This window comes from Neophocaena asiaeorientalis, unplaced genomic scaffold (assembly GCF_003031525.2).
Source record: "Neophocaena asiaeorientalis asiaeorientalis breed wild unplaced genomic scaffold, Neophocaena_asiaeorientalis_V1.1 scaffold251, whole genome shotgun sequence".
NCBI lineage: Eukaryota > Metazoa > Chordata > Mammalia > Artiodactyla > Phocoenidae > Neophocaena > Neophocaena asiaeorientalis.
The window spans coordinates 2,962,962-2,986,983 of NW_020173377.1; the positions used below are offsets into that span (position 1 = coordinate 2,962,962).

The window sequence follows — 24,022 nt, forward strand, 5'->3', positions numbered from 1 at the left end:
CCCCATCTTTCCTACCCACAAGCCAATTTTTCAGGCTGGTACCCTGTGACATCTCTTAAAAGCAGTGCAGAATCCTAATTCCCTTCCATGCCCCAACCCGGGCCTCTCTCAGAAGCCAGACTCAAGGCTGCATGTCGTCTCTCCATATAAATCTCAGAGCAAATGCAGGAGAGTCAGCTCTCAGCCTTTGGGTGTTAAAAACAAACAGCGGGGGGCTTCCCTGGTGGCGCAGTGGTTGAAAGTCCGCCTGCTGATGCAGGGGACACCGGTTCGTGCTCTCGTCCGGGAAGATCCCACATGCTGCGAAGCGGCTGGGCCCGTGAGCCATGGCTGCTAAGCCTGTGTGTCCGGAGCCTGTGCTCCGCAGTGGAGCGGCCACAGCAGTGAGAGGCCTGTGTACCACACAAAAAAAAACAAAAACCCAAACAAACAGCGAAGTTACACTTAGCTCTGTTTCCCTTTTTGAATGTCCACAATCCACTTATCTCCCTGTCTGTGGTTTCTGGGCCCGCTGCATGGTGATATGCTACCCTGTTTCCTCTGCAGCCCTCTGCTCCCTCGGCCTCCGATTCAGCTCCTTCCTTTGTCCAGCCGCAGTTCTGTGTCTTCATACCGGCAATATCCCTGACAGCTCCTTAATTGCTACACGTGTTTGTACAGTTCCCTAGCAATTATATTTCAGACCCTGTCAGGGTACCTGCTAGCCTTGGGGCTGTGTTTATATTAAATATCAATAAAAAGCTGATAGCATCAGTGCAGATGGCAGGCTCACAAAGTCATATTTTGATGGGAGCCACAAGATGGAAGGGAGGAATGTTTAAATTCCTTTCTCTCTTCTAAAAGTTTGGAATGAGAGGAGACTTTCTGAGTGAATATCAGGAATGGGTTCTTACCAAATAATGACAGCTATAGGTTCTATACTCTAGCTGGGAGTTATCTTTTTGTGTGTGTGACTTGTCATAACATCAGTTTTCTCCAGAATTGTTTCTTTGTGCGCTTCCCCCACGCCCCCCACCATGGAACACAGGACAAGCCTTCAAATACCCTAGGTAATTTTAAATGCTTGTTGACTGAATGGGTACGTTTATTTGGCTCTACTTTGAGTGGGGTGTATGTGTGTGTGTTTAGGACAGAGGCCTGGGACTAAGGGTCTCTGAGCCCCACCCCACCCTCTCCCCATACCCCCTGCATCGCCACTTCTGAGGGACACTTTCACTTTAGGCGAAAGGACAGCCTAGCCCATCTCAGGCTGTGTAGCTTTTCCCCAACAGGACCTCGGTTCTCCCACCCTTCAGAAATAGTATGCGCCTTCCCAGGAGCTGTGAGTATGACGGTGAATGAGGCATGTAGGGCAGCTGGCACCGTGTGAGCCCATAGCAGTGCCCAGAAAAAGTCTTGCTGAAGGTTTCCAACACCCAAATGTGTGGTCAAGGATTTTTTTTTCTTATGGTTCCCACTCTTTCATGTTGCTTATGAATAACTTCTATCAATTAGGGACACACTGCAAGAACAGCTGGCTGGGATGTACATTCTGAGGACTATTGCAACAGAAAAATTGGTGTTTGCAAATCTGTGACAATCCAACTGTTGGAGGACAAACTCTTGCCTGTTTCCATCAGTAGATTTTCCCATTTGTGTGCCATCTAAGAAGCATGCCAGCTCCCCTTGGGTGAACTCCCCTAGGATGCAGTACTCTGAAGCACTGTCCTCCAGGCTTCCTGCTGTTGAGGACGCCCTGCTTGGATGCTGGGTCGATGCAGAAGAGAGCTTCTACCTTTGGAATAAATGCCTGCCTTCAGAGTGCAAAACTTGTTTGGTGAGATTGTCCTCTCTACACCAGTGGCTCCTCTCACTCTGCCACCCTAGTGCAGGCACCATCCTGTCCCCCTGGAAGGACAGTAGGAGCCTCTAAACAGTCCCTCCACCCCCACTCTCCTGCCTCTGCTTGCTTGCTCTCCAAATGGCAGGAGTGTGTACCTGCCCTCTCTTCAAACCCTCCAGGGGCCTCCATTGCTCCTGAGATTGCCAGCAGACTGCAGCCCAGGGTCTTCAAGGTCCTGCTAAGTTCTCATCCTTGATCCCTCCCACCCAAGCTTTTTGTCCTCTGAATTCCAGGTATTTAAACTTGCAGTTGGCAATGCCAGGACCACTCTGCAGCCGCACCTCCGGCCCCACTTTTAATTCCTATTCATTCCTCAAATTCCAGCTTGATCAATAATGTGTTAGGAAGACCTTGCTTAAGAACATGTTCCCCAACATCGTGTTTTGCCCCTTGTGATACTAATCATAACTGTAATCTTACACTTAATTCGATAATTATTGGGTTTTCTGCTTTCCCCAATGGACTATACATGCCTTTGAGTTAAAGGCTTTGCCTGGTTTTCCCCATTGCTTTGTCACCAAATCCTAACACAGTGCCTGGCACACAGTAGTCATTCAGCAGGTATTTTCTGAATGAATGAATAAATGCGTACTACATCCGGTACAGGGGTTAAATGCTTTGGAGAATGTTAGAAAATATGACATGATTTACACCCTTTAAATGGGTTGTACAATGGCAGTAGGAACAGCTACTATAAATGAAACAAGAAAAGAAAAGCCTCAACAAGATTACCCAGGGTGGGGATGTGGGTGTAAGTTGGGAATTGGAGGAGAAGCAAATTTGAAAATGGATCCTGGGCCAGACCAGATCATCTTAGAGCACTGGGCAGTGAGATGTAGTCTCTGAGTGATGGGTTAGCAGAAACTATTGAAACTTCTGGGTCAGGGTGTATGATCTTGCCTTGGAATTCAGCACAGATTTGCAATCAGGATGCCAGGTTCCAGAGAGCCGCAGCAAGGGTCTTGCAAGGCTGGTGTTATTCTAGTACTTGTTGGTGGGAAAGGGGTGGCTGTGCTCACCCCATCTCTGAACCTGTCCAAGGTGAGTTTTATTCCCTTTCTAACCAGAGCAAAACCTTAGGGAGGAAGTAGGCTTTGATTCTTCAGCTCTTTGTTAGAGACCTCAAGGGAGACTCAGTTAATGGGACAAGATCACATATCAAATGAGGTGTTTTAAATTAGTGATACCAGCTTAACTACAGTTTATCAGATGCCACTTTAGAATCCAAAGCCCTATGAGATATGCTTATCTTCACTCTAGAGTGTCTTATCCAAGATTTTATGCCTTGTAAATGTCCCCTCTGCAAGCAGCCCCCAAATCCAGATGATGATGGTGATGAAAGAGCTTCACTGTGGCTCTGCAGCAGAGACTCCAAGGGGGATGCGTTAGGGGACCCTTGCAAATGGGCTCTACCTTATCTTTATCCACCACGTCCTCTTCAACTCACACACATGCCTGGAGCATTAAGTGTGAAGATGCTGTCAGGGTCCCCAAGAAAGCTTGATCCCAGCCCCCTCCTCCAGACCACCCACTTCATTTATTTGTTGACAGCTGGGGGCAGACAGCCTGCTCTGAGCCACATGTTACCTTGACTACACCTCCCATGCCACCTTTTCCCCCCCACCCCTTACTATCTGGTGAGTAGTAGAGTTTGAGGCCTCCATTCCAGTCTTCTTTCAAATAATAGCTTGGACACAACATGCAATTTAGCTAATCTCTACCTTGGGCAGGTGATGTACTGGGGCAATGGACTTCAATGCTCTGAGGATCAGTTTCCTCATCTGTAAAATGGGGCTAGGAAGAGTAGTTTGTAACTGTCCTGCATAGTCCGTGGCACATTATAAATGTGCCAGAAATGGCAATCTCTGCTGCTATCAGTATCATTATTATTTTGATTTCTATCACATAATTTTATTTTTCTTAGTATCTCTGACAAAGACTTGGGAATGGTTTATTCCAGGGGGATAAAGAATGACAAGGAGGAAGAAATGCAAGTTTCTCCACAAAAATTTAAATATGTTAAGGGAGGAGGACTATTTAAAGTTGATATACTTCAGGCAAAAAATCCGAACAAACAAGTTCCATCATTGACGTGAAATCCCACTGGGGAATGAGCTCCTGAAGTCTAGCACATCGAGGCAATGGGCTGAGAGTCTAAGGTACCCTCTAGGTTTTGCCAAACTAGTAGCTGTGTTCCCCACTCACTTTTCTTCCTAGCTCCATCCAGAGTGGTTCAGCACTGGGCCATGAGTATTCCTCATCCCTCTCTTCCCAGGACTGCCAGAATATGCCTCCAGATTTGGGAAAAGCAAGCTGCATTTAATATCTAGCACATCAGTAAGTTTAGAGGAAGGGTAAATGTTTTGCTAATAAATCTATTTTATAATTCAACACACATTAAGGGCTATTTTCCAATACATATTAAGTGCTTGATAATTAGCGTCAAAAGTATTCATTATTTAATCTATGATCTATTTAGAATGAACGAGAGAGACGTCATTTGCTTGCTGAAATGGGAGACATGAAACCTCTCCAGCCATTCTCCTCTTGAATCTCGTCCAGCATGCGGGGCTGAGGAAAACTGCGTGGACTCAGTGCCCCCAGTAATCCCTGTGCTGGTGTAATTTTATATCCAGGAGACACACACCTTCAAAGACCTTTAGGAAAGCCCAAGATCCTTCCTCCAGCTTGTTCAAGGCAGGAAATAAATACCTTCTTTACAAGGGCCATACTTCAAAACCCAGTTGAACATGAATTCAGTCCCTTCCCTTCGAACAATGGCTTTTGGGTAACAGTAGTTTGTAATTCAGTATTAGCCTGTAATTGTTCATGTATGCTCAGATCCTCTAGAAATGGACCCATATTTTGTGCTGGAAAATGGCAAGGTTAAATTAATACAGTGCTGCTAATTCACTGGAGGATAAATGATATTGAGAAAAAAGATGAAGGGAGTATCAGGTAACTTTGAGGTCTGGAGAGGAAACTCAAATACTAAGGCATCCATAAAGATCCTGATTGTTTGAAGGGTGTGTCCTGGAAAAAGGAAGTAGGCTATGCTGGCTATAGATTTCAGAAGAAAAGAAATTTGATTTTTGAACCATGAATAAAAGCATGATGGGCCTTGGCACTGGTGGAGCACAGATTACGTCTGTTAGAAAATGTATACTTGCCAGGAAACTTTGCTGATCTGCTAAAATCCTCACCGTGGCCTGCCCACCTCTCCAGCCCCATCCTGTAACTCTCTCCTTTGCTCACAAGGCTCTAGTAATACTTGTGGCTTTGTTGTTTTGTTCCCTAAGACATGGGTTTCTTCCCAGCTCCAGACTTCAGAACTTGCTGTTCTCTTTGCCTAGAAAGTTTTTGCTGGCCAAGGGGGTTTTGAGCTGATGCCTTCTTTGCATTCAGGGCTCTCCTCAAAGAGGTCATTTTTGACCACCCAATTTGAGTAACTCCACTTTCCCCAACTAATCACACGGGGTAACTCTCAAGCCTACCATCCCTTTTACTTGTCTTCATCACACCCATTTCTATTTGGAATTCTCATTTCTTTTCCCTTGTCTCCCTTCGTCAGACTGAAATGTCAGCTTCATGATCTATCTGGTTCAGTGCTGAATGCCTGAGATAGTAGGTGCTCAATAAATACTAATCGAATGAACAAATGGAAGAATCATCGAGAGTGCCTGACCCTGATAATTTGAGGAAGGGAGGAAGACACATAGGTAGAGACTTACCTGGATGGTCCTATGACAGCTGGACTGCCCTGGGTGGGGAGTTGGGGGCTCACCATAGAGCTGCAACTGGTTATGCACCCTCCTGGTGGAGCCCTCCTGCTGCTGGGCACCTATGTGCCTTGTACCACCAGCTTCCGAGGGAGGGCTGCTCTCATTTGCCTTCCACAGATGGAGACATTGGGACACAGGAAAGTTAAGTCACAAGTCCAAAGCCATTAGCTAACAAGTGTAGAGTGAGGTCTCAAACCTGGGATTCCAGCTCCAGAGCCCAAGTTCCAGACTGGTGACTGCAATGTTGGGGTGCTGCCCAGAGGCACGCTGCAGAGAACAGGGAGGAAAGTTGGGAGTCTTCTTGGAACCTTATTTATTTGCTAAGACACAAAGCAAATAATGGCCAATATATATGGAGTGTTTTGTATGTGCCAGTTGCTGTGCTAAGTATTCTACATACATTAATTTGCTTGAGGCTCATAATCTCAGATAGGTCACAGGAGGATGGAACTCGGGACTGAAATGCGATGGTTACTCATTCACAGAAATAGAACTAAAAGGAAATGTGTGTGCATGTGTGTAAGGGGGAGTGTGCAGAGAGAACGTTAGCTGTCTGCAACATCAGGTGACCCCTATGTAGCAAAGTGCAAGCTTCAGAGGAAAGCACAGATGAGAGCAGTTATCGGGTGGAAATAAAAAAGGAAGCTACAAATGTCATTTTTTGATGGATTGTATGATGTATTATAAAAACAGAGCAGGGATGTGTGAGTGCTTTTCAGATACAAATTGCAAATTGATCAGAAAGGTGGTATGGGACTCTTACTCTCTAAACTTCTGCTAGTAGTCTGTTTTACTAAAAGCTGAACGTCTGATAAATTTTTGACTGGCATTGGAGGTAATTTAATCTCTCAGAAGGTAGAGGAAACAGGAGGAAGAATTGCTATTCCTGGACTTGATATTGACCAATATGAATCATAAGTTGATGCAGAATGGACAGGACCATTGGGAAAATGACCATGTTATGTGGAGTTCACTTTATTGAGCAGAGAGGCTGGGCATTGACACAACACTAAACATTAAGGGAAATGATTTTAGTCCAGTTTGTTGCACTACAGGTAGGACCCATTGAAAGAGGTCAGGAAGAATTGTAAGCTCATACAATTACAATGCAGACATGAAAATCTGAATTGTTCCCATAAAGAAGAAAAGGGAGAAGGCCTTTAAACATCCTTCACTAGGAAAAAGACCTGCATCTATTAAACTCAGATTTTAAAAACAGTACATTAACAACCATAGAATATGGGTATATTGTATAGGATAATTAAGAGAGTATGAGTACATGTAATGGGTTGAATAGTGGCCTCTAAAGGATATGTCCAAGTCCTAACCTCCAGTACATCCTTCAAAGTGACCTTATTTAGAAATCGAGTCTTTGCAGATGTAATTAAGCTAAAGATTTTGAGATGAGCTCATGTTGAATTTAGGGTGGACCCCAAATCCAGTGACTGGTTTTCTTAAAGAAAAAAGAGAGGGAGACTTGACACAGAGACCCACAGAGGCCAAGTGAAGATGGAGGCAGAAATCAGAATGATGTGTTTATAAGGCAAGAAACGTCAAGGGTTGCTGGCGACCACCGGAAGCTAGGAGAGAGGCATGGAACAGATTCTCCCTCAGAGCCTCCAGAAGGAACCAATCTTGCTAACACCTTGATTTTGAACTTTTGGCTTCTGGAATACATTTCTGTTATTTTAAGCCCCCACCCCCACCCCAATTTGTGGTAATTTCTTACAGCAGCCACATGAAGCTAATACAGTTCGTTAAACCCCTTAGATTATTTTAACTAGACCATATTTTTTAGTGATTCTACTTCCCTTATTCATCATACCCTGGGAAAACCAAAGCCTTCTGTTCTTAAAGAGACATAATTTCAGAGCAAGATGTGGTATCCAAATGAAGTGGATGAAATGATCCTCAGGCACTACAGTTCTTTTTCAGTTTCTGAAGGTGCTCACAATTGGCAGAGGGAGGAACAATCTTAGGTTAGTAGGGCCATCTGGAGATATGGGCAGCCTTTTACTACCCCCAGAGAAATCATGCTCAAGAAAAAAGAATTGTCTAACTGGAAACTGGTGAACTCCTTAACATGTTCAGACAGGGAGCCCGTGAAATGGAATTTTCGCTTCTAATTGTGTAAGGTTTTTATAATTGAAGTTATTGATGGAAGAGGCAAGAACCGTGGATTTTTTCACTGTCTTTATTGTATTTGCACCTTCGTGGATTAATTTAAGTGGCTTTCGTAGCAAGGAGTGAGTCACAGTAATTATTGTAAAGCTTGGACAGGAACAATAAAGAACTCCATTTTCCAGGATGGTGAGGATAGTCTTAACTCAAAATTACTTTACAGGAAAGAGTTGACTTGATCATTTTCACTCTCCCAGTCTATGATGTGGTTTATTATAGTTTACAAGAGTTAGAGCATTTGCCCTTGAGATGAGAGTTAGAATCCCGCTTGCCTGTTGAATCCGTGTAAGTGGTCTGAAAGAATGAGACAGGCTGGAGGTAAGACAGTAAGACAAGGCGCCATGTCTGTCCACTGGGTCAGGCGTCATATCGCGGCTCTGTCTCATCCTCCACATCTTGTGGGCAGCCAGCTGGTAAAGGGCAGGCAGCTGAGGAAGAGGAGTGGCTAGCACAGTGCCAACAGTGAGTTTCCTTGCAGTGTACCGAATTTACATAAGCATTTCTAGAGTTACTTTTTTCGTTGGCTTGCTGTGCAACTTATGGGCTGGACTGAGGGAATCTGTCCCCATACCCGCTGTCTGTGTAGTATGGAGGGATCTTTGGAATGAGGACACCACAGTGGGGTCACTGTGATTCACAGTTCCACAGGGAATTCTGGTGAGGGTGCTGGACTCCAGGGGAATGGACTAAGCTCCCTTGATGACTTTGTGAATGCCTGTGGCCATTAGTCCCTTTCTGCCAATGTGTTTTACCTTCCAAACAGGCCAAATAATTGGGTATTATCATCCCCATTTTACAAATAAGGAAATCACAGATAAGAGGCTTTGCCATTTGCTAGTTGGGTGTTTTAGGAACACCTAAAACCCGACCTCCTGGTTCTCCGTTTCCACTTGTATAGCATGGAGAACAACAGTGGACCTGCTGTGGAGGGCTGTGGTGGGGGTGAAAGGAGTGAAGATGAGCGCAGTGCCTGCCTTGCAGGAAGGACTCAACAAAGGTTTCTGCTCCTCCTCCTCTTCCTAACTATTAACATGCTCATCCTATTGTCATCCTTACCCTCATCATACTGGGACTGGACAATTATCTATACTCTTGAAACAAAATTTTGCTGAGTGTTGCATTATTTTGAAACAGGATCTTCCAAGGTTAAAAAAAGGTGGACAGTTAAAGAGTATCCTCAGTGATCCACCATACTTTGATCAGTATGCAAGAAGTATATATTTTCTGTCTTTGTCTTCACTCTTAATTCTCATCTGTGGACAAAAGACAAGGGGTTATCTTTGGGCTCCCAAGGGTGAGGAAAAGACATTTGCTCATGGGATGACAGGGCAGAAGAGTAGATAGTTGTCTGGAATTGGAGAACAACCTTTTATTCATCAGTCCATCCATCCATCCATTCATCCATTCATCCATTCATCTCTTTATCCATCCATACATTTTTGGAGTTTCTGCCACGTGCTGGTCAAAGGTGTGCAGCAGGAGATCAAAGCAAGATTGTTCCTGCCCTTATGGAGCTCATAATCTGCTGAACAAAAGAGGTAGAGAGATTTAGTTATGTAATTCCAATTTACTTATTTATTTATTTTTAAAGCAGACTTTTAAGTTAGAGGTGGAGAGAATTGGAACAGGGCTGCGTTGGCTGAGGTGACTGCAGTGCCAGAAAACACATTTTTCCTGTTTTCAATGCTGAGTTCTGACTTAGGAGCTGAAAAGTGGAACAGAATGCTAAGAAAGTCTCTCTTTGCTTTCTCTGAACTATTTGCTCAGCCAGATTGAAAGTAACCCAAAAAGGGATGTGCCTTTCAAGTGAGGAGTCATCAGTAGAGTCTCCTGGGTGGCTTAGAGGGCTCAGGCAGGATGGGGAAACTCTAATGTACATAAAGCTGGAATTCCCAGGAGCTAAACATTTCGGGAGCTATAACTTTCTTCACAGCTTTCTGCAGGATGGGCCCCATGGTGATATCTGCCAGCTACGTGGGATGCCAGCTGGGGTTCTGTTTCACTTTGGTTTGTAACATTGCTCTTCTCTCTCCCCGCCTTTTTTCCCCAGATCCAGCAATTGTCAATGGGGTTTATTGGTCCGAGTCCCTAAACAAAGTTTTTGTAGATAACTTTGATCGTGACCCGAGTCTCATATGGCAGTACTTTGGAAGTGCAAAGGGCTTTTTTAGGCAGTATCCAGGTGAGTATCCCTGCATTGAGAATTATGATTCAAGTTACTGATCCTGTGATATTTTCCTTTAGGGTTAAGGGTTAACAATTTTTTCCCTTCCCTTACAAGAAAATGAAAGATTAAGTTCAAACGTATTAAATCTGTTGTCCGGGTACAGGACAGGAATGCAGTGTGGCATCTGCATACGTGTGCACACCCACATTTGGATCTACGTGTGGTTTCAGCATCTTCCTCAATAGAGTTATTCATAGAGCTGCCACCTAAAGTGAGGTATTGGAGTGTGAAACGTATCATATTTCATCTTTCTGGACAAGAGATTGCTTTTATTACTATTACTACTATTACTGTTATTGTTGTTATTATTACCAGGGAAAGGAGCAACCCATAATCGGCTGAGTTAAATTCTGACTGAAAAATGTAAGAAATGAAAACATTTGAGCTTAGGTTTCCCTACTCTAAAGCTGACTGCTTCTGAAAGGAGAGGTTGAAATGGCCAAAGCACTACTGACGTCAGTGCCACCAAGAGCACCCTCAAATGAATATGTTTGTCAGAGTTTGTCCATCGTGACTTTGGAACAAGTGTTCCTTCTAGGGTCTTTCCAGGCCTCTGCTTTGCAACAGGAATTTAATTCTGGCTTGGTTTGAATTGTAATTAAAAAAGGAAGTTTTAATTTTGCTTACAAGTTGTGAAAACAGGACTCGAGGCTGCAATTGTGCCAACAGTACAGCTGTAGAAATTAACAAGCTCAACCTAAAAGAAGGAAAAAAAACGCCCTGCATAATCTTGGAGCAATTAAGTGGAGTCTTTTATGTTTTCATTAAGTAAGCCTAGGCACCTGATGTCTTCCCACTTTGAGGCACAGAGACTGCCAGCCTCTGCCTTCAGGAGTTGTTTGCCCTGCACTTGGCATCTGTCCCCTGAGACTTGCCTGCCGAGTGCCTACTTTGCCAGATTATTCAACATTTCCCGAGAGCTATGTTCAGCAGGGCATGCATGGTTCCTCCTGGAGCTCACAGAAATTTAAACAATAAGCATTCTATTAAAGATAACATTATAATAAACAGTGGTCTATTAAGGTTCCAGTGTCACCAAATTGCAATCTGCTTTGATACACTCAACGGAGAGTAAATTTAATGCAGATGTTGTGAAAATAGAGCGTGGTGGGGGGCTGATCCATCAGGGAAGCCACAAGGACATCTTACCACGTGGCATTTGGATGAAGGTGGAGCAAATAAGAAGAAACCACAGATCATCTGTTGTCTCCACCAGCAGGAAGTCTTCAAACTAAATCGAAAGTTTCAAATTTAAAATCTGATAATAGAGATGTATTAGTCATCTCGGGCTGCCGTAACAAAACACCACAGACTAGGTGGTTTAAACAACAGACATTTATTTCTCATTGTTCTAGAGGCTGGGAAGACCAAGATCAAGGTGCTGGCAGATATGGTTCCTGGTGAGACCCCTCTTTCTGGCTTGCAGACGGCTGCCTTCTTCCTGTGTCCTCACATGGGAGAGAGAGGAAGCTCTGGTGTTTCTTACTCTTCCTGGAAGGGCACTAATCCCATCATGGGGGTTCTACTCTCATGACCTCATCTAAACCTAATTGCCTCACAAAGAAAATTACCTCTCAATACCAGAACATAGGGTTCTTCAACCTATGAATGTTGGTGGGACACAAACATTCAGTTCATAACAAAAGAAAATCCTCATAAAGGGTTTCTCTAATTGGAGAGATTAATTTATGTACAAGATTTTTTATCAGTCAGAATCAGAATAGTTGACTCAGAAATGCTTACAGTTCTTTTATGATATTGGTGGCAGAATTTTGTAAAATTTCTGCATATTTTCTTTGTGAATAAAGACATAGGTCACAGTCCTCCAAAGGGCTTCACTGCCCTGATACATGTCAGTGCTCACTCAGTGCTTGGTTCTGAACGGAGAGTACACCTCTTGTTTCTTGGACATAAAATGATTGTTAGATGAGGAATCCATGGGCGTTTTTTGCTAGGATTTTTTTTTTTTTCTTTTTAGGTTGCTTCTTTTCATGTTTAGAGTGGTACAATAGTATGAATCAGTGCTAAGTGTAAATGTCGTAAGCAGAAGGGAAGTTCCTTCATTCTTACGTAAGTGTGTCCTGAGTTCTTGCTTTGTTCCAAGCCCTGTGTGGGGCCCTGAGGATAAAATGGTGAGCTAAGCGGAAAAGGTCACTGCCCTCGCGAAGCTCCCTCCTGTGGGGAAGTGCATTCGTCAGAGATTTTGGTTGCCAGTGGCAGAAACCCAGTTCCAGCCAGCGCCAGCAGGGAACACATTCATTGAATCACCTGACTTTCAGATGATGCTGAGTTAGGCTCTGCTCTGTTGGCCCTACTCTTCATTTTCATGTGCCAAGAAGATTATGAAGACATATGTTGCCTTAGATGAAATTAATTTCCCTCCAATATTAGTTTATAATACCTTTGGGAGAGAAACAATAGTATATAGGAATATTGTACAATATTTTACATTTAATCAGATTTGAGCATTTGAGTCTGCAGTAGAGATTTTGACATTATTTTCAGTTTCACCTGTGGATATGCTGAATGTTCTAGGGACCTTGTCTTGTGAAAGCTGAGGAAGGCAGGCCGAGGAAGGCAGGGCAGGCATCACTGATGCTGGTCCTGAAGTCTGGAATGCCGCCGAGAGAAGGCTGAATGGCAGTGAAAGCTGCTGCTGAACTGCACTGTTCCTTTTATCTTGAGAGTCATGCCCCAGCCAGCCTGGGAGGGATCCCATGAGGCATTGGACACTTCCAGAAATGATATGGCTCCTGAGGGTACTCCTTGGTTAAGTGACAGTTCCTAGGATCGCAGAGATTTAAGATGAACCAACTATTATTTCTCTGGGATTTGATTACTTGAACATTTTCAAAATATCTGTGTGTACAAAAAATTACATACTAAAATGCTGAAATGTCCTAGGAGAGACAGTACCATCTGGGACAGGGTTTCCTGAAGGTTGTCTCCTAAATCATTTTGTTGTGAGATTCTTAGGAAAGGAAGGGCTCAATGGTCAGATTAGTTTGGTAAATGCTGCCTCTTGCTGCCCCAGCAGCAGAGGTTCAAGATGAACATAAGCAGATTAAAGGTCCTCAGATGTTCCTCCCCTGGCATGGAAACCAGTTTTACTTTTATACACTTAACTCACACTAACATACAGTAAATTCTCATGGAACCTCCTTATGCTGCCTGTGTAAGGAAGAGAATGGTGGCATGGGATTTGGGAGATCAAGTCCCAGTCCTAACTAGAAATCTCAGGAAAATCTGTTGAACTTTGAGAGCCTTGGAGTCCCTGCTATGAAATGAAGATTTGGGCCCAAAGGTTAGGTGTGGGTGAGATGATCCTCCAGGGCCCATACAACCCTGTCTTTGAGTCAAAGTGTGACCTTTATTGTTATATGCAGGGCAGCTGTGCCTAGAACCGTGTTGAGGTACCGTCTTCATCCCCTTAGTGTGTACCTCCTGTCCTGACCAGGAAGGGCGTGGGCCTCCTGGTTCCTGCTGTCACCCAGGCTCTTTCCTTGCTATAGACATCCTCTCTGCACAGCCACACCAGCCTTCCTTCAGCTCCTTGAACTTGACATGCTCTTCTCATACCTTGGCAGACATGGTTCTCTGTGCCCGGGGGTAATCTTCTTTACCCTGTGGCCACCCCTCACTTTTGTTTTACAAGTCCTATGCTTCTTACATGTAGTGGGTTGAATGGCATCCCTCCAAATTCATGTCCACCTGGAGCCTCAGATGTGAACTTTCATGGAAATAGATCTAATATAGCTGGGATGTGATCATACTGGATTAGGATTAAATCCAATGTAACTGGTGTCCTTATGAGAAGGGAGGACATACAGACACAGAGGGAAGACAGCCACGTGAAAATGGAGTAAGAAATTGGAAAGATGAGCTACAAGTCAAGGAACACCAAGCATTGCTGGGAGCCACCAGAAGCTAAGAAGAGGCAAGGAAGGATTCTTTCCCTAGAGCCTTTTTGAAAAGCACCACGTTTCAGCAGTGCATGGGTGGAGTTACAAGCCCATTTGCAGGGAAAGGACCTCAGTCCAAAAGGAGAGCATTGAGTGTTATTAATTCCTTCTTCCTAGGCCCTGGCCTAAATGCTAGGACAGTAAAACAGAATTGCATGTTTTCTCCCCCAGTGGAGCACATGGTGATAAGGCTGTGATGGAGGAAGGGTGGCAGAGTAGGGGTGAGGTGGAGGATGATCAGATATGGTTGTGGTCTAAAAACACTGGCCACAATTCAACTCAAAGAATGTCCACTGAATGTCTACCATGCATCAATACATTAAAAAAAAGTCTCTTTATTTGGACTCAAACCAGTTCTTTGTGGAATTACACATTGGAACATTACCTAGCCTCACTATATATATAATTTCATTATGTGTGAAGACTGTCATCCTAGCTGTACTTGGCTTTATACAAATGTAGTATGTCAGATGTTTTTAAAATAAATTGCATTCTTCTCCTTTAGTGTACAATATATTATGTCACTTTTATTTTATCTTCATTACCTAATAACCTTCAATTGGCAATGGCTTCTCATACTTCTGTTTTCCAATTTGTTACAGAGAACTTTTAAATTAGGTCCATTTGCACGTGGGAAATGTAGGTACAAGGAGGACAAAACAAAATGACTCTTTGGTTTACAAGCTGCCATCTCATGATTATCTCTGGAATAATTTAGTGATGTTATCTTAAGCACGTGCCTGTTATTAGCCCAGTGTGGTCCAGAAAACTGACCCTTATTAATTGGAAAGGAGAATCTCAATGCTACAAAGTCAGGATTTTCTCCTGTGAAAATAATTTTTCTGTTTTATTTTCTTAACTCCAAAATCTGTGTTTCTAATCCTCCATCCCTGAGCAGTACTGATGGTTGAAAGCAATGATTTTCTATCTTATTTTTAGGCAGCAAACCCTTTTCTTTTTAAATGAAAGTTTATTCATAAAGATTAAGTTGTAAATAGAGCATGTGAACCTTGGACATATCCTGACCAGTCTGCAAGCCATGAGACTAAGGATGTTGGATCCCATTTTACGTAAGGAGAAAAAACCCCAGGCTTCAAAGACTGAAATTGAAATTTTATTATGCAGTATAGCTAGGGCCATTTTATTTCATTTCAGTGTAGAAGTCCAAGACAAAACAGAACTGAAAAGAGAACAGACTTGTGTATATTCTGAGATGGAAACATATTGAATGCTTTCTACCCCCGTGCCCTAGACATATACCTATCTGGGTCCAGGGACGGGGCCTGACCCTGCCCAGAGATCCATGAATGATGCAGCCAGGTCCAGCAACTTGAAGGACAGTGAGAAATGACCTTGGCTAACTTTATCATTAGCCATGGGAAGGGGCTGGAGTCATGTCCTTTCTTGATGGACAGTGGGTTACTAAAGATGTCACCACTCTCTAGCAGATCTTGGAGTGCCTGAGTAAGGCCGTGTTTGCTATGGTGTTCCAGCCCTAAAGCACCTTCCCAGAGTTGGTGATGGAACATTTGATGAGCTCCAGGGTCGGTGTTTGCATGTGATTTTTCACCGTGTTCATTCAATCAGCAAAGCAGAGCAGCCTTGAAATGCTGTGAATAAATATTTGAAGTTTCTGGGTTTCTTATAACTCTATTTTTCTTCTAGGGATTAAATGGGAACCAGATGAGAATGGAGTCATTGCCTTTGACTGCAGGAACCGAAAATGGTAGGAAACGGTCAAACCTCTTAGTTATTTTTTAAAAGAGGAAACTTGCCTAGAGATTCAGGATTCATTTTTACTTAATTTTCCTCTGATCTAGGTACATCCAGGCAGCGACTTCTCCGAAAGACGTGGTCATTTTAGTGGATGTCAGTGGCAGCATGAAAGGGCTCCGTCTGACGATCGCAAAGCAAACAGTCTCATCTATTTTGGATACGCTGGGAGATGACGACTTCTTCAACATAATTGCCGTAATTGCAGCTGTTTTGTACTTTCTTTGCACTTTGAGTTCATGTGATCTTTTATCAGCAAGCAGTTAACATTCTTATTGATTTTGTATACATAGCATTAGATGCCCTAGGATGAGGTCTCATTAGTCCCACGTGCGTTCACTGAATCGTGGTATTGGAGGGATTTCAGGCACTGGGAAAGCAGTTGAGCACATTTTTTTCTCACCTAGCACTCAGGCACTATTATCTGGAAGAGTAGCACCAGATTTAGTTTTCCTGGAGAACCAACCCTTTCAGAACCTTGGGGAATTAGACCTAGCGAGATTTTCCTTAAACTACTAGATATTCTCATGTGGAAATTAATTTTAAGCTAGGTTAGTCTGATGACAATGATAGTAATAGTAATCATGATGGTAAGACAACGAAAATGTAGAGAGCAGTTTAAGGCTCATAGGGTACTTTATCTCAGCTTCAGAAACAAAAGTGGCATTTATTAAGTGCCTACTGTGTGCCATTTGCCTACTCTTCATATTGGTATTATCTTCATTCCTCACAGCAGCCCTAGCGTGTAGGGGGTGGTTTTGGCATTTTCTCAAGTGAGGTTGCAGGGATTGAGAGTGTCAGTAACTTGCGGAGGTCACAGAGCTGGGAAGTGGGAGATCCGGGAACCAAGCCCGTGCATGAACACATTGCCTGGGCAGGAGCACTAATTCAGGAGTCCATCTCCAGTTCTCTATCCTCTTCTCCCCCGTTCTCTGATATAAGTCTCATCATGTTCCTTATTTCCCTCCCACTCTTTTCCAAAGATGATAGCCACAATGAGGCTGGTTGTTATCCTTGAATACTTAGCTGGGTGCTTCTGTGTGATGGTCACCTGTGCTTTTCCACATCACCTCTATCTGGGACTTGGAGTGGCTGCAGCAGGCAGTGGAGGCAGTGTGGTGAGAAGACAGAGCTTGGCTTCAGGGATGGGACTTAGTTTTGAATGCTAATTTGGCCACATACAATGCCGCGTCTTGGGATGAACCACTTGAGTCTGCCTCAGCCTGCAGCTGTGATGCAGGTGCAGTCACATCACTTCCAGGGTCCCTGCCAGGATAACCCAAGCTGGTACACAGGAGGCCAGTGTTAGGGTATGAAAGAAGGGCTGCTATTTGAAGAATGAGTGGCATGGACATGCTCCAAGAATGCTGTTCCTGTGTCTGCATGGCTTTTCCGGGCCCCTGAGCAGAGTGTGTCATCATGGAACCCTATTTCTGGGCAGCCTTCTGCATGGGCATAACATCCACTTTTTATTTTTATTTTTTTATAACATCCACTTTTATTCACTGGGCAGAGGACATGGGTATTGAAGTGACACTGGGCTTGCAGAGGGGATTGCTTGGTTAGTGTCCTGCCAGCTTCTGATGAGACTTGGAGCAAAAAGGCACAACAGCAGGGCACCATGATTTAATAGCTTCAGATTTTAAAAAGCCCTAAAGAAGAAAAGGAAGAGAATAATAAATTCCATGGGAACAGAGGTTGGTCTTGTTTATTCAGTGAACTATCCCCAGTGCCTAGGACAGTACCTGGCAAATAGTAATTTAAATCCTTGTTGAATGAATTATACCAGCAGCTGCTTTCCATGGAGCATCACTGCCAAGTGTCCCAGTGTAGATGATCTCATTGGATATTCACCCGAGCTCTGTACCGCATAGCCTGGAGACAGAGGCACCAGGAGGTAGCAGCTACTGCCTTTAGGTCACACACAGAAAAAGTGGCACAGTGAGGACCCAGAAACTGTCCAGGTTCCCCTTGTCCTGTTTCCTGAGCAGAAGTGAAGAAAATATAGTTGAACCACTCAACCATCTTACTGTAAAACTGTATGGCCTCAGGCATAGCTCTTTGAAGGAGATTTTTCAGACAGAACTTTGGGTTTCCAAATCAAGAAAAGTTACTTTAGTTACCAGGCTCATTGTGAATATGCAAACCTGGGCTGATCCTCACACATCCTGAAGCATTTACAGATAAGAAGCTGCTAATTTGGGACTATCTTTCTTTTTAATCTTTAATTACTCAATACAGAAGTATCAGAAATCTGCATAATAAGAGCTAGCTAATTACATTGTGAATCCTTTATCAGTCAGGATTTGTTGTTCTGTTAACAAAACCAATCGATTGAAATAATCTCTGTAAATTCATTAAGATATACAAACAGTGTCAACTCAATAATGAAGAGAGGGTGATTAAGATAATTAAAAGTAGACATGCCAGTTATTATAGAACAGCTAAGGAAAAAAAATTTCTTTTTTACCCCAAATTGGCCCCTTATATAAAGAAACCCATTAGAGGGCCCATTAACCCTCACTGTACATCTGTTTGTTAGTTTTCAACATAAATGATCAGTTTCAAGACTATTTACATAATTATTTCGACAACTAGAAAGATACTCTGAACTTTTTCATTTGAAGCCTCTATAGTAAAATCATGAACTCTATTCCCTTAATGGGATCAAATATGTTTGAATTTATATTAAAAGCCTGAGGTCATAAAAGGAACCACTAATTAGCAGTAACTCTAATGTATTGATTACTTTTAATATAGGCAACATATGTAAAAATTTTAAACAACTCAGAAATGTTCCCATTCCCTTTCCATTTGGCAAATATTCTTCCAAATTTTTCTGTATATATATGAACACATATTTTTCCCACAAAAATAGAATCCTGTTTTACAGAATATTCAGCAACTTGCTTCTATACTTGTATTGTATCAAGTGTACCTGAAGAACAGAGCATTCCATCCTCTATAGTTGACATTAATTTTTTAACCAGTCCCCCTTTGCTGGACACTATGCTGTTACTAATCTCTTTTCTACTCAAGAGTGCTACAGTGAATGGACTCATACATATATTTTTGCAGGATTGGGTGTGCTTCTGTTGAATAAACTCTAGAAGTGAAATTGTTGCACCGAAGGAGGGTCTGCACAGAGTTAGGTATTATCAGAATATCCACTAAGCAGGTTATAATGTTTGCATACTTAGAAACTGTATTAGTCAGCTCCATCTGCCATAACTAAATACCACAGACTGGGTGGCTAAAGCAACAGAAATTTATTTTATCCCAGTTCTAGAGGCTGGAAAGTCCAAAGTCAAGGTCTGGCAGGACTTGGTTTCTGGTGAGAATTCTCTTCCTTGCTTGCACATAGCCACATTCTTGCTGTCTGCTCTCCTGACCTTTTCTCCCTGTGCTTATGCAGAAAGAAAGAGAAAGAGGGCAAGCTCTCTCACATCTCCTCTTATCAGGGTACAATCCCATCACAAGAGCCCTACCTTCATGACCTCATCTAACCGTAATTACCTCCCAAAGGCCCCATCTCCAAATACCACCACACTGGGGGTTAAGGGCTTCAACATATGAATTAAGGGGAGGACACAAGCATTCTATCCATAACAACAATATTTTGAGGGCCCTAAATAGTAGATTTGTAATTGACAAGTCTTCATTTGCATTCCCTTGAATTGTCTCTTCCAACCCTAAGTGTGTTTCACCAGTTTTGCCTTGCCAAATTGTGGTGGTGGTTTTTTCCTCCATCTCCTTTTCCTATTTCTACAGTGGCAAAATTGCTCTGGTAATATGATGTACATGTTTCCTCCATCTGTCTAAAATGGTCACTTGCCCCCATCCAGAGGGAGACCCCACTGCAGGCTCTTGTAAGTAAGTGCAGGGGGCTGGAATGTTTGAAACTCCATTCAGAATGCCCTGCAAATCTGTTTGAATGCATTGTTCTAGTTGGCTGGATTCCATTTACGGGAGAGGACATTATCATTTCACCCTTCATTACACTGTCAGTTTTCTCTTGCTTGCTGGGTAGATGTTTGAGGAGACATTTCAGTGTTTTAGAGAGAAAGTAAAAAATACAATCTTTATTTTTAATGTTGGAAGCTCTTGTACATTGTAGGTTTTTTGTTTGTACAAATCTAATTCCTCATTGCCATTTGATTTTCAGTGCCATAATGGGGAAGGGAGGAAAACAATTTAAATGGTGGAAAAGACTTTCCTTGCCCATTCTAGCCATTTTTGCATGTTTGTATTAACTTCATTCCTAAGTGCATCTTATAGAGTATTCTGAAAAGTGTCCAATCCAGATCTTTCCAGAGAATAAACATGAAAAGATAATGTTAAAACTTGTTTTAGTTTTCCTGAGCAGGATATTGCAAAATCAATCTAAGACCAATGAACTAAATGATTGAATTATGAAAGAATAGTTGAAATATGAGAGTGATTTTGTGCAGTTGAAGTTAAAATTTAAGATCAGACCACTGGTGCATGAAGAGAGATGTCTCTGACAAGAGAAAAGCCATATTTTTCTGATTCACTTTGAAGTCTAACTCCAAGCCATGCATTAAATTAACAATATTATCATAAAAATGAGGGTGCTAATTCTGTTCCATGCTGAAGTTAGAAAAATGATTTTATAGAAGCCTGAGCCATGCATTAAATGAACACAGTATTAACTGGGCCGATACTGATAAATCAATTTAAATGCCTCCTGTAGCTCGTGTTTGTGCAGAGTTGAATAGAGAAGAGCATCATTTGTTAGTTCAACCCAGAACTTCCTGGTGCCCTGGTTTTGATTTGCAGAATTTTCTTCAGAACCGTTTCTCCAGTGCTTTGCCTGCTGTGGATTTGCTTTTTAAAGTAATCGATTCCGTATTAAAAGTATGAGGATGGTATTTTCTTTCGGTGCTCATTTTCTCTGTACTGCTAATTATGTCCAGTCATGTTTCAAATTACACAAGAAGCTTTTGTAATGCAAAAGATCCCTGGGATGCCTTGTGTTGGTGAAAATATTGTGGATTCATCTGCTTCATTACATAAACTCTACACATTTTCATTCTAAAGGTTATTTAATCAAAAGTGCATCAATAAAACCATAAAAATATTTAATGGAGTTCCAGCAATTCTACATCAGATTCTTGCATTGTATGAGCATGCCAGTATTTTAATTCTGTATATATATATTTTTGTGTGTGTGTGTGTGTGTGTGTGTAACCTAGGCTTCTCTAAAACGGTTATTACCTGTTTTTCAAAGAGGCTAGAGATTCTTATCATATTAGTTTATTTATTTTTTTGTCTTTGTGTCAACTATTTTTTTTCTTCTCTTGGCTTTGTTTCTAATCTTTTCCATCAGTGATCTTCAGTTTTTGCCTTTCATTTCTTTGTTCTGGTTATTTATTTATTCAACAAATACTGTTGAGTGCTAAGAGTTAAGTACTGAGGCTGCTTTTGTAGATAAGGAAGACAGGTTGTCTTCCTGCATGGACTTTGAGGTTTTGTGTGTATGTGTGTGCTTTGGATGTGGATGCGACCAGGAAGCAGGTGCTCACAGTCATGTGGACAGAGCAGTCTCAGAGAGGGTTGGGTTGGGGCAGGGAGGCTGAGAGAGCACAAAGCTGGAACATGCAGCCAACGGGGGGCTCAGTGATGGCTTCTTGGAAGAAGCGATGACGAAGTGAACACTTTAAGATAGGTAGGCATTAGCCAGGCATATGCATTGAGGTAGGGCAGGAAAAAGGAGAATAACAATTGAGGAGGAAAGTGCTATTTTCAGGTTGTAGTAAGTTTTCTGCCACCCCCAGGAAGTACAGGCCTGGCTGGCTTGACCAAAAGGAGTTCAGTGACTGGACCTAGTGGAGTGGGGGTGAATGTGGGAGGCAGAGAGAGTGGGTAGGTGGGGGTGATGGGGAAAAGAATGGTAGTGGATTGAGAGGGGCGGTCCAGATCAAGCAAGTCTGGTCAGCCACGTAGAGGAACTGGTACATCCCCTGAAGGCAGTGGAAGACATGGAAGGAGTCTCTGCTGCAGGGTGACATGTCCACATGTTCCCTAAAGTCTCTTCTTTCTTCATGAGGTCTTTCCTCATTATCCTTAAAGGCTACTGTTGATCTTCTTTTGTTAGGCCTGAAAGCTGCATTGCTTTCATTAATCATGTCCAGCTTCCAACGTTAAGCAGGGTTCAGAATCCCCAGTATCATCCAGAGCCCAGTCAGCTGTCCTTTGCTCTCCAGTCTCTGGGCTGAGATTTACATGAACCAACATGTGACACTGTTCTACACCAATGCCGAAGCTTGCATGAATCTTGGTGGGTGAGCCCAGCCCATTTGTTCTTTGTTTTTAGATTCTTCTCCCAAAAGGTCTGGCCATTCATTGAATGAAACTTGGCTTTCCTCTTTTAGATCATCATTAAAATTCCCATTGAGGGTTTTGCTGTGTCTTTTATTTTTTTGTGTGTCTTTAAAATGCAAGATGTTGGGGGTACTTCCAGAGATTGGGTAAAAGGAAAGAAAAGGCAGATGGTGATGTATTCCTTGCTGTCAGAGCCTAGAGCTTGGCGGTTGGCCTGAGTAGCATGGGTTTCTCTTGAGGGTTTTTTTTTTTTTTTTTTTTTTTTTGGATGGACCGTGGCAACATCACAAATAAGCACTTTTTTATCATGAAAAGGAAAAGCAAACATTATTGAGCACATTCTTTTACTAATAAAAGTAAGAAAAAGTGGTCCATGATCACTCCACAGTGATGATCATGTGCAAATTTAGCCAGTGCTTGATATCCCTGACACATGGCAGGTGCTTAGTTAATATTCAGGGAGCAAACGAACAAAGGGTTTCATGGCAGATACCTTCCCAGCTGGTATTTGGCAGTAGGCTGGCAGCTCTGTCTTGGCTCCCTGTCTGCCAAATACCCAGGTTTTTGGGAGGGTTCAGAGTGTGGCCTAGGGTGGGGCAGTGTACAGCCACACAATGTGGTGGTTTCTGTCTCAGGTATTTAGAGAGTCACATGTGCCTACTGAAGCAGCCCTTCTCTCCAACGAATGCAGAGTCTGTGCTCTCTGCAGAGGTCAGGGGTACGTGAGCCCTGTTCCCAAGAATAAGTCATGGCCATTGCCCCAACACCCCTTCCTACTTAGCAAGTACCAGCTGTCAGTCTTTCTGTGTAGCACACAGCACACTCACATAAATATTTTCTTTCTTTCTTGTGCTTGTACACCCAGACACTTTCTTACATGCGGCTTCTCTGTTGACTCTTTACTGAACCATCTCATTTCATCCTCACGGTGAGTTCGTTAGAAAGATGCAGTTACAATCCCCATCCCCCCAATACGAACACTGACACCCAAAGAGTGGAGATGCTTTGGCCAAGGTCACCCAGCTAGTGTGTGTCCGAGCCCAGATTTGAACCCACCCTGTTTGCCGCAGTTGCTTTAGCTCTACTGCTCTACACTTGTGTGAATCAGAGGAGAAGAGCCAATCAGCCAGGAGAAAGGGAGAAGGAAACTGACAGTGACTGAGGCCCTGAGTCTATGTGGTAGATTCTAAGTTCTTTAAAGGGTGAAAGTTCTTCGTCCATCTCCTCACCACATGTTTAGTGGGCTGGCTAGACCATCTCTAAGGCAGCCTGGGCTCTCTCCTATCCTGCTAAGATACTCCTCCCATTTCCCAGAAACTTGCAGGAAGGACTAAAATGTTTGGGGAGAGTAGGGGGTGGTTGAGTGCCTCCCTGGGGTTCACTCTTGATAGCGGGAGGGAGCAAAAGCAAATGGCAGAAGAGCATTGCATCTGGCTAATGATGATGTGCATTGCATCCTTTTCTATTAGACCATTGATATCTGATTGTTTAAGTAGGGATGAAGGAGAGCTGAAGGAGGCCATTGTATCTTAGGACTGGAGGTGACCAGATCTTCAGTTGTAAATTGACTTGGCCATCTCACATTGTTTCACAATGTGGAAATCTAGGGGCCATCCATTAAAATGCAGAAATGGAAAGGTTTCCAAAAGGAGAACTGCTGGGAGCCTGGGAGCAGTTCTACATGCAGAGCACCCTTGGTGTCCCCCTCTGGAGGAGTGCTGGCTAGCATGGTGAGCATCCACAGCCCATGGGCCTCTTTGGCACAGCTGCTTGGTGTGCACCATTCCCTCACACAGACGGCTGAGCCCCATTCCCTTTGGTGATACAGTCCAGATTGCTCAGCATAGTTTTGTCCTGATGCAGTCAAGGG

General features: G+C 43.1%; 1 protein-coding gene across 1 annotated transcript in view; it reads left to right on the forward strand.

Moving 5' to 3' along the window:
* The window catches only part of CACNA2D3 (calcium voltage-gated channel auxiliary subunit alpha2delta 3), a 772,424-nt gene that overhangs the window by 340,563 nt on the left and 407,839 nt on the right, over window positions 1-24,022 (forward strand). The window contains exons 6-8 of the mRNA XM_024746438.1: window positions 9,896-10,027; window positions 15,700-15,760; window positions 15,855-16,005. Of these exons, the coding sequence (XP_024602206.1) occupies window positions 9,896-10,027; window positions 15,700-15,760; window positions 15,855-16,005 (344 nt within the window). The remainder of the gene's footprint in view (window positions 1-9,895; window positions 10,028-15,699; window positions 15,761-15,854; window positions 16,006-24,022) is intronic.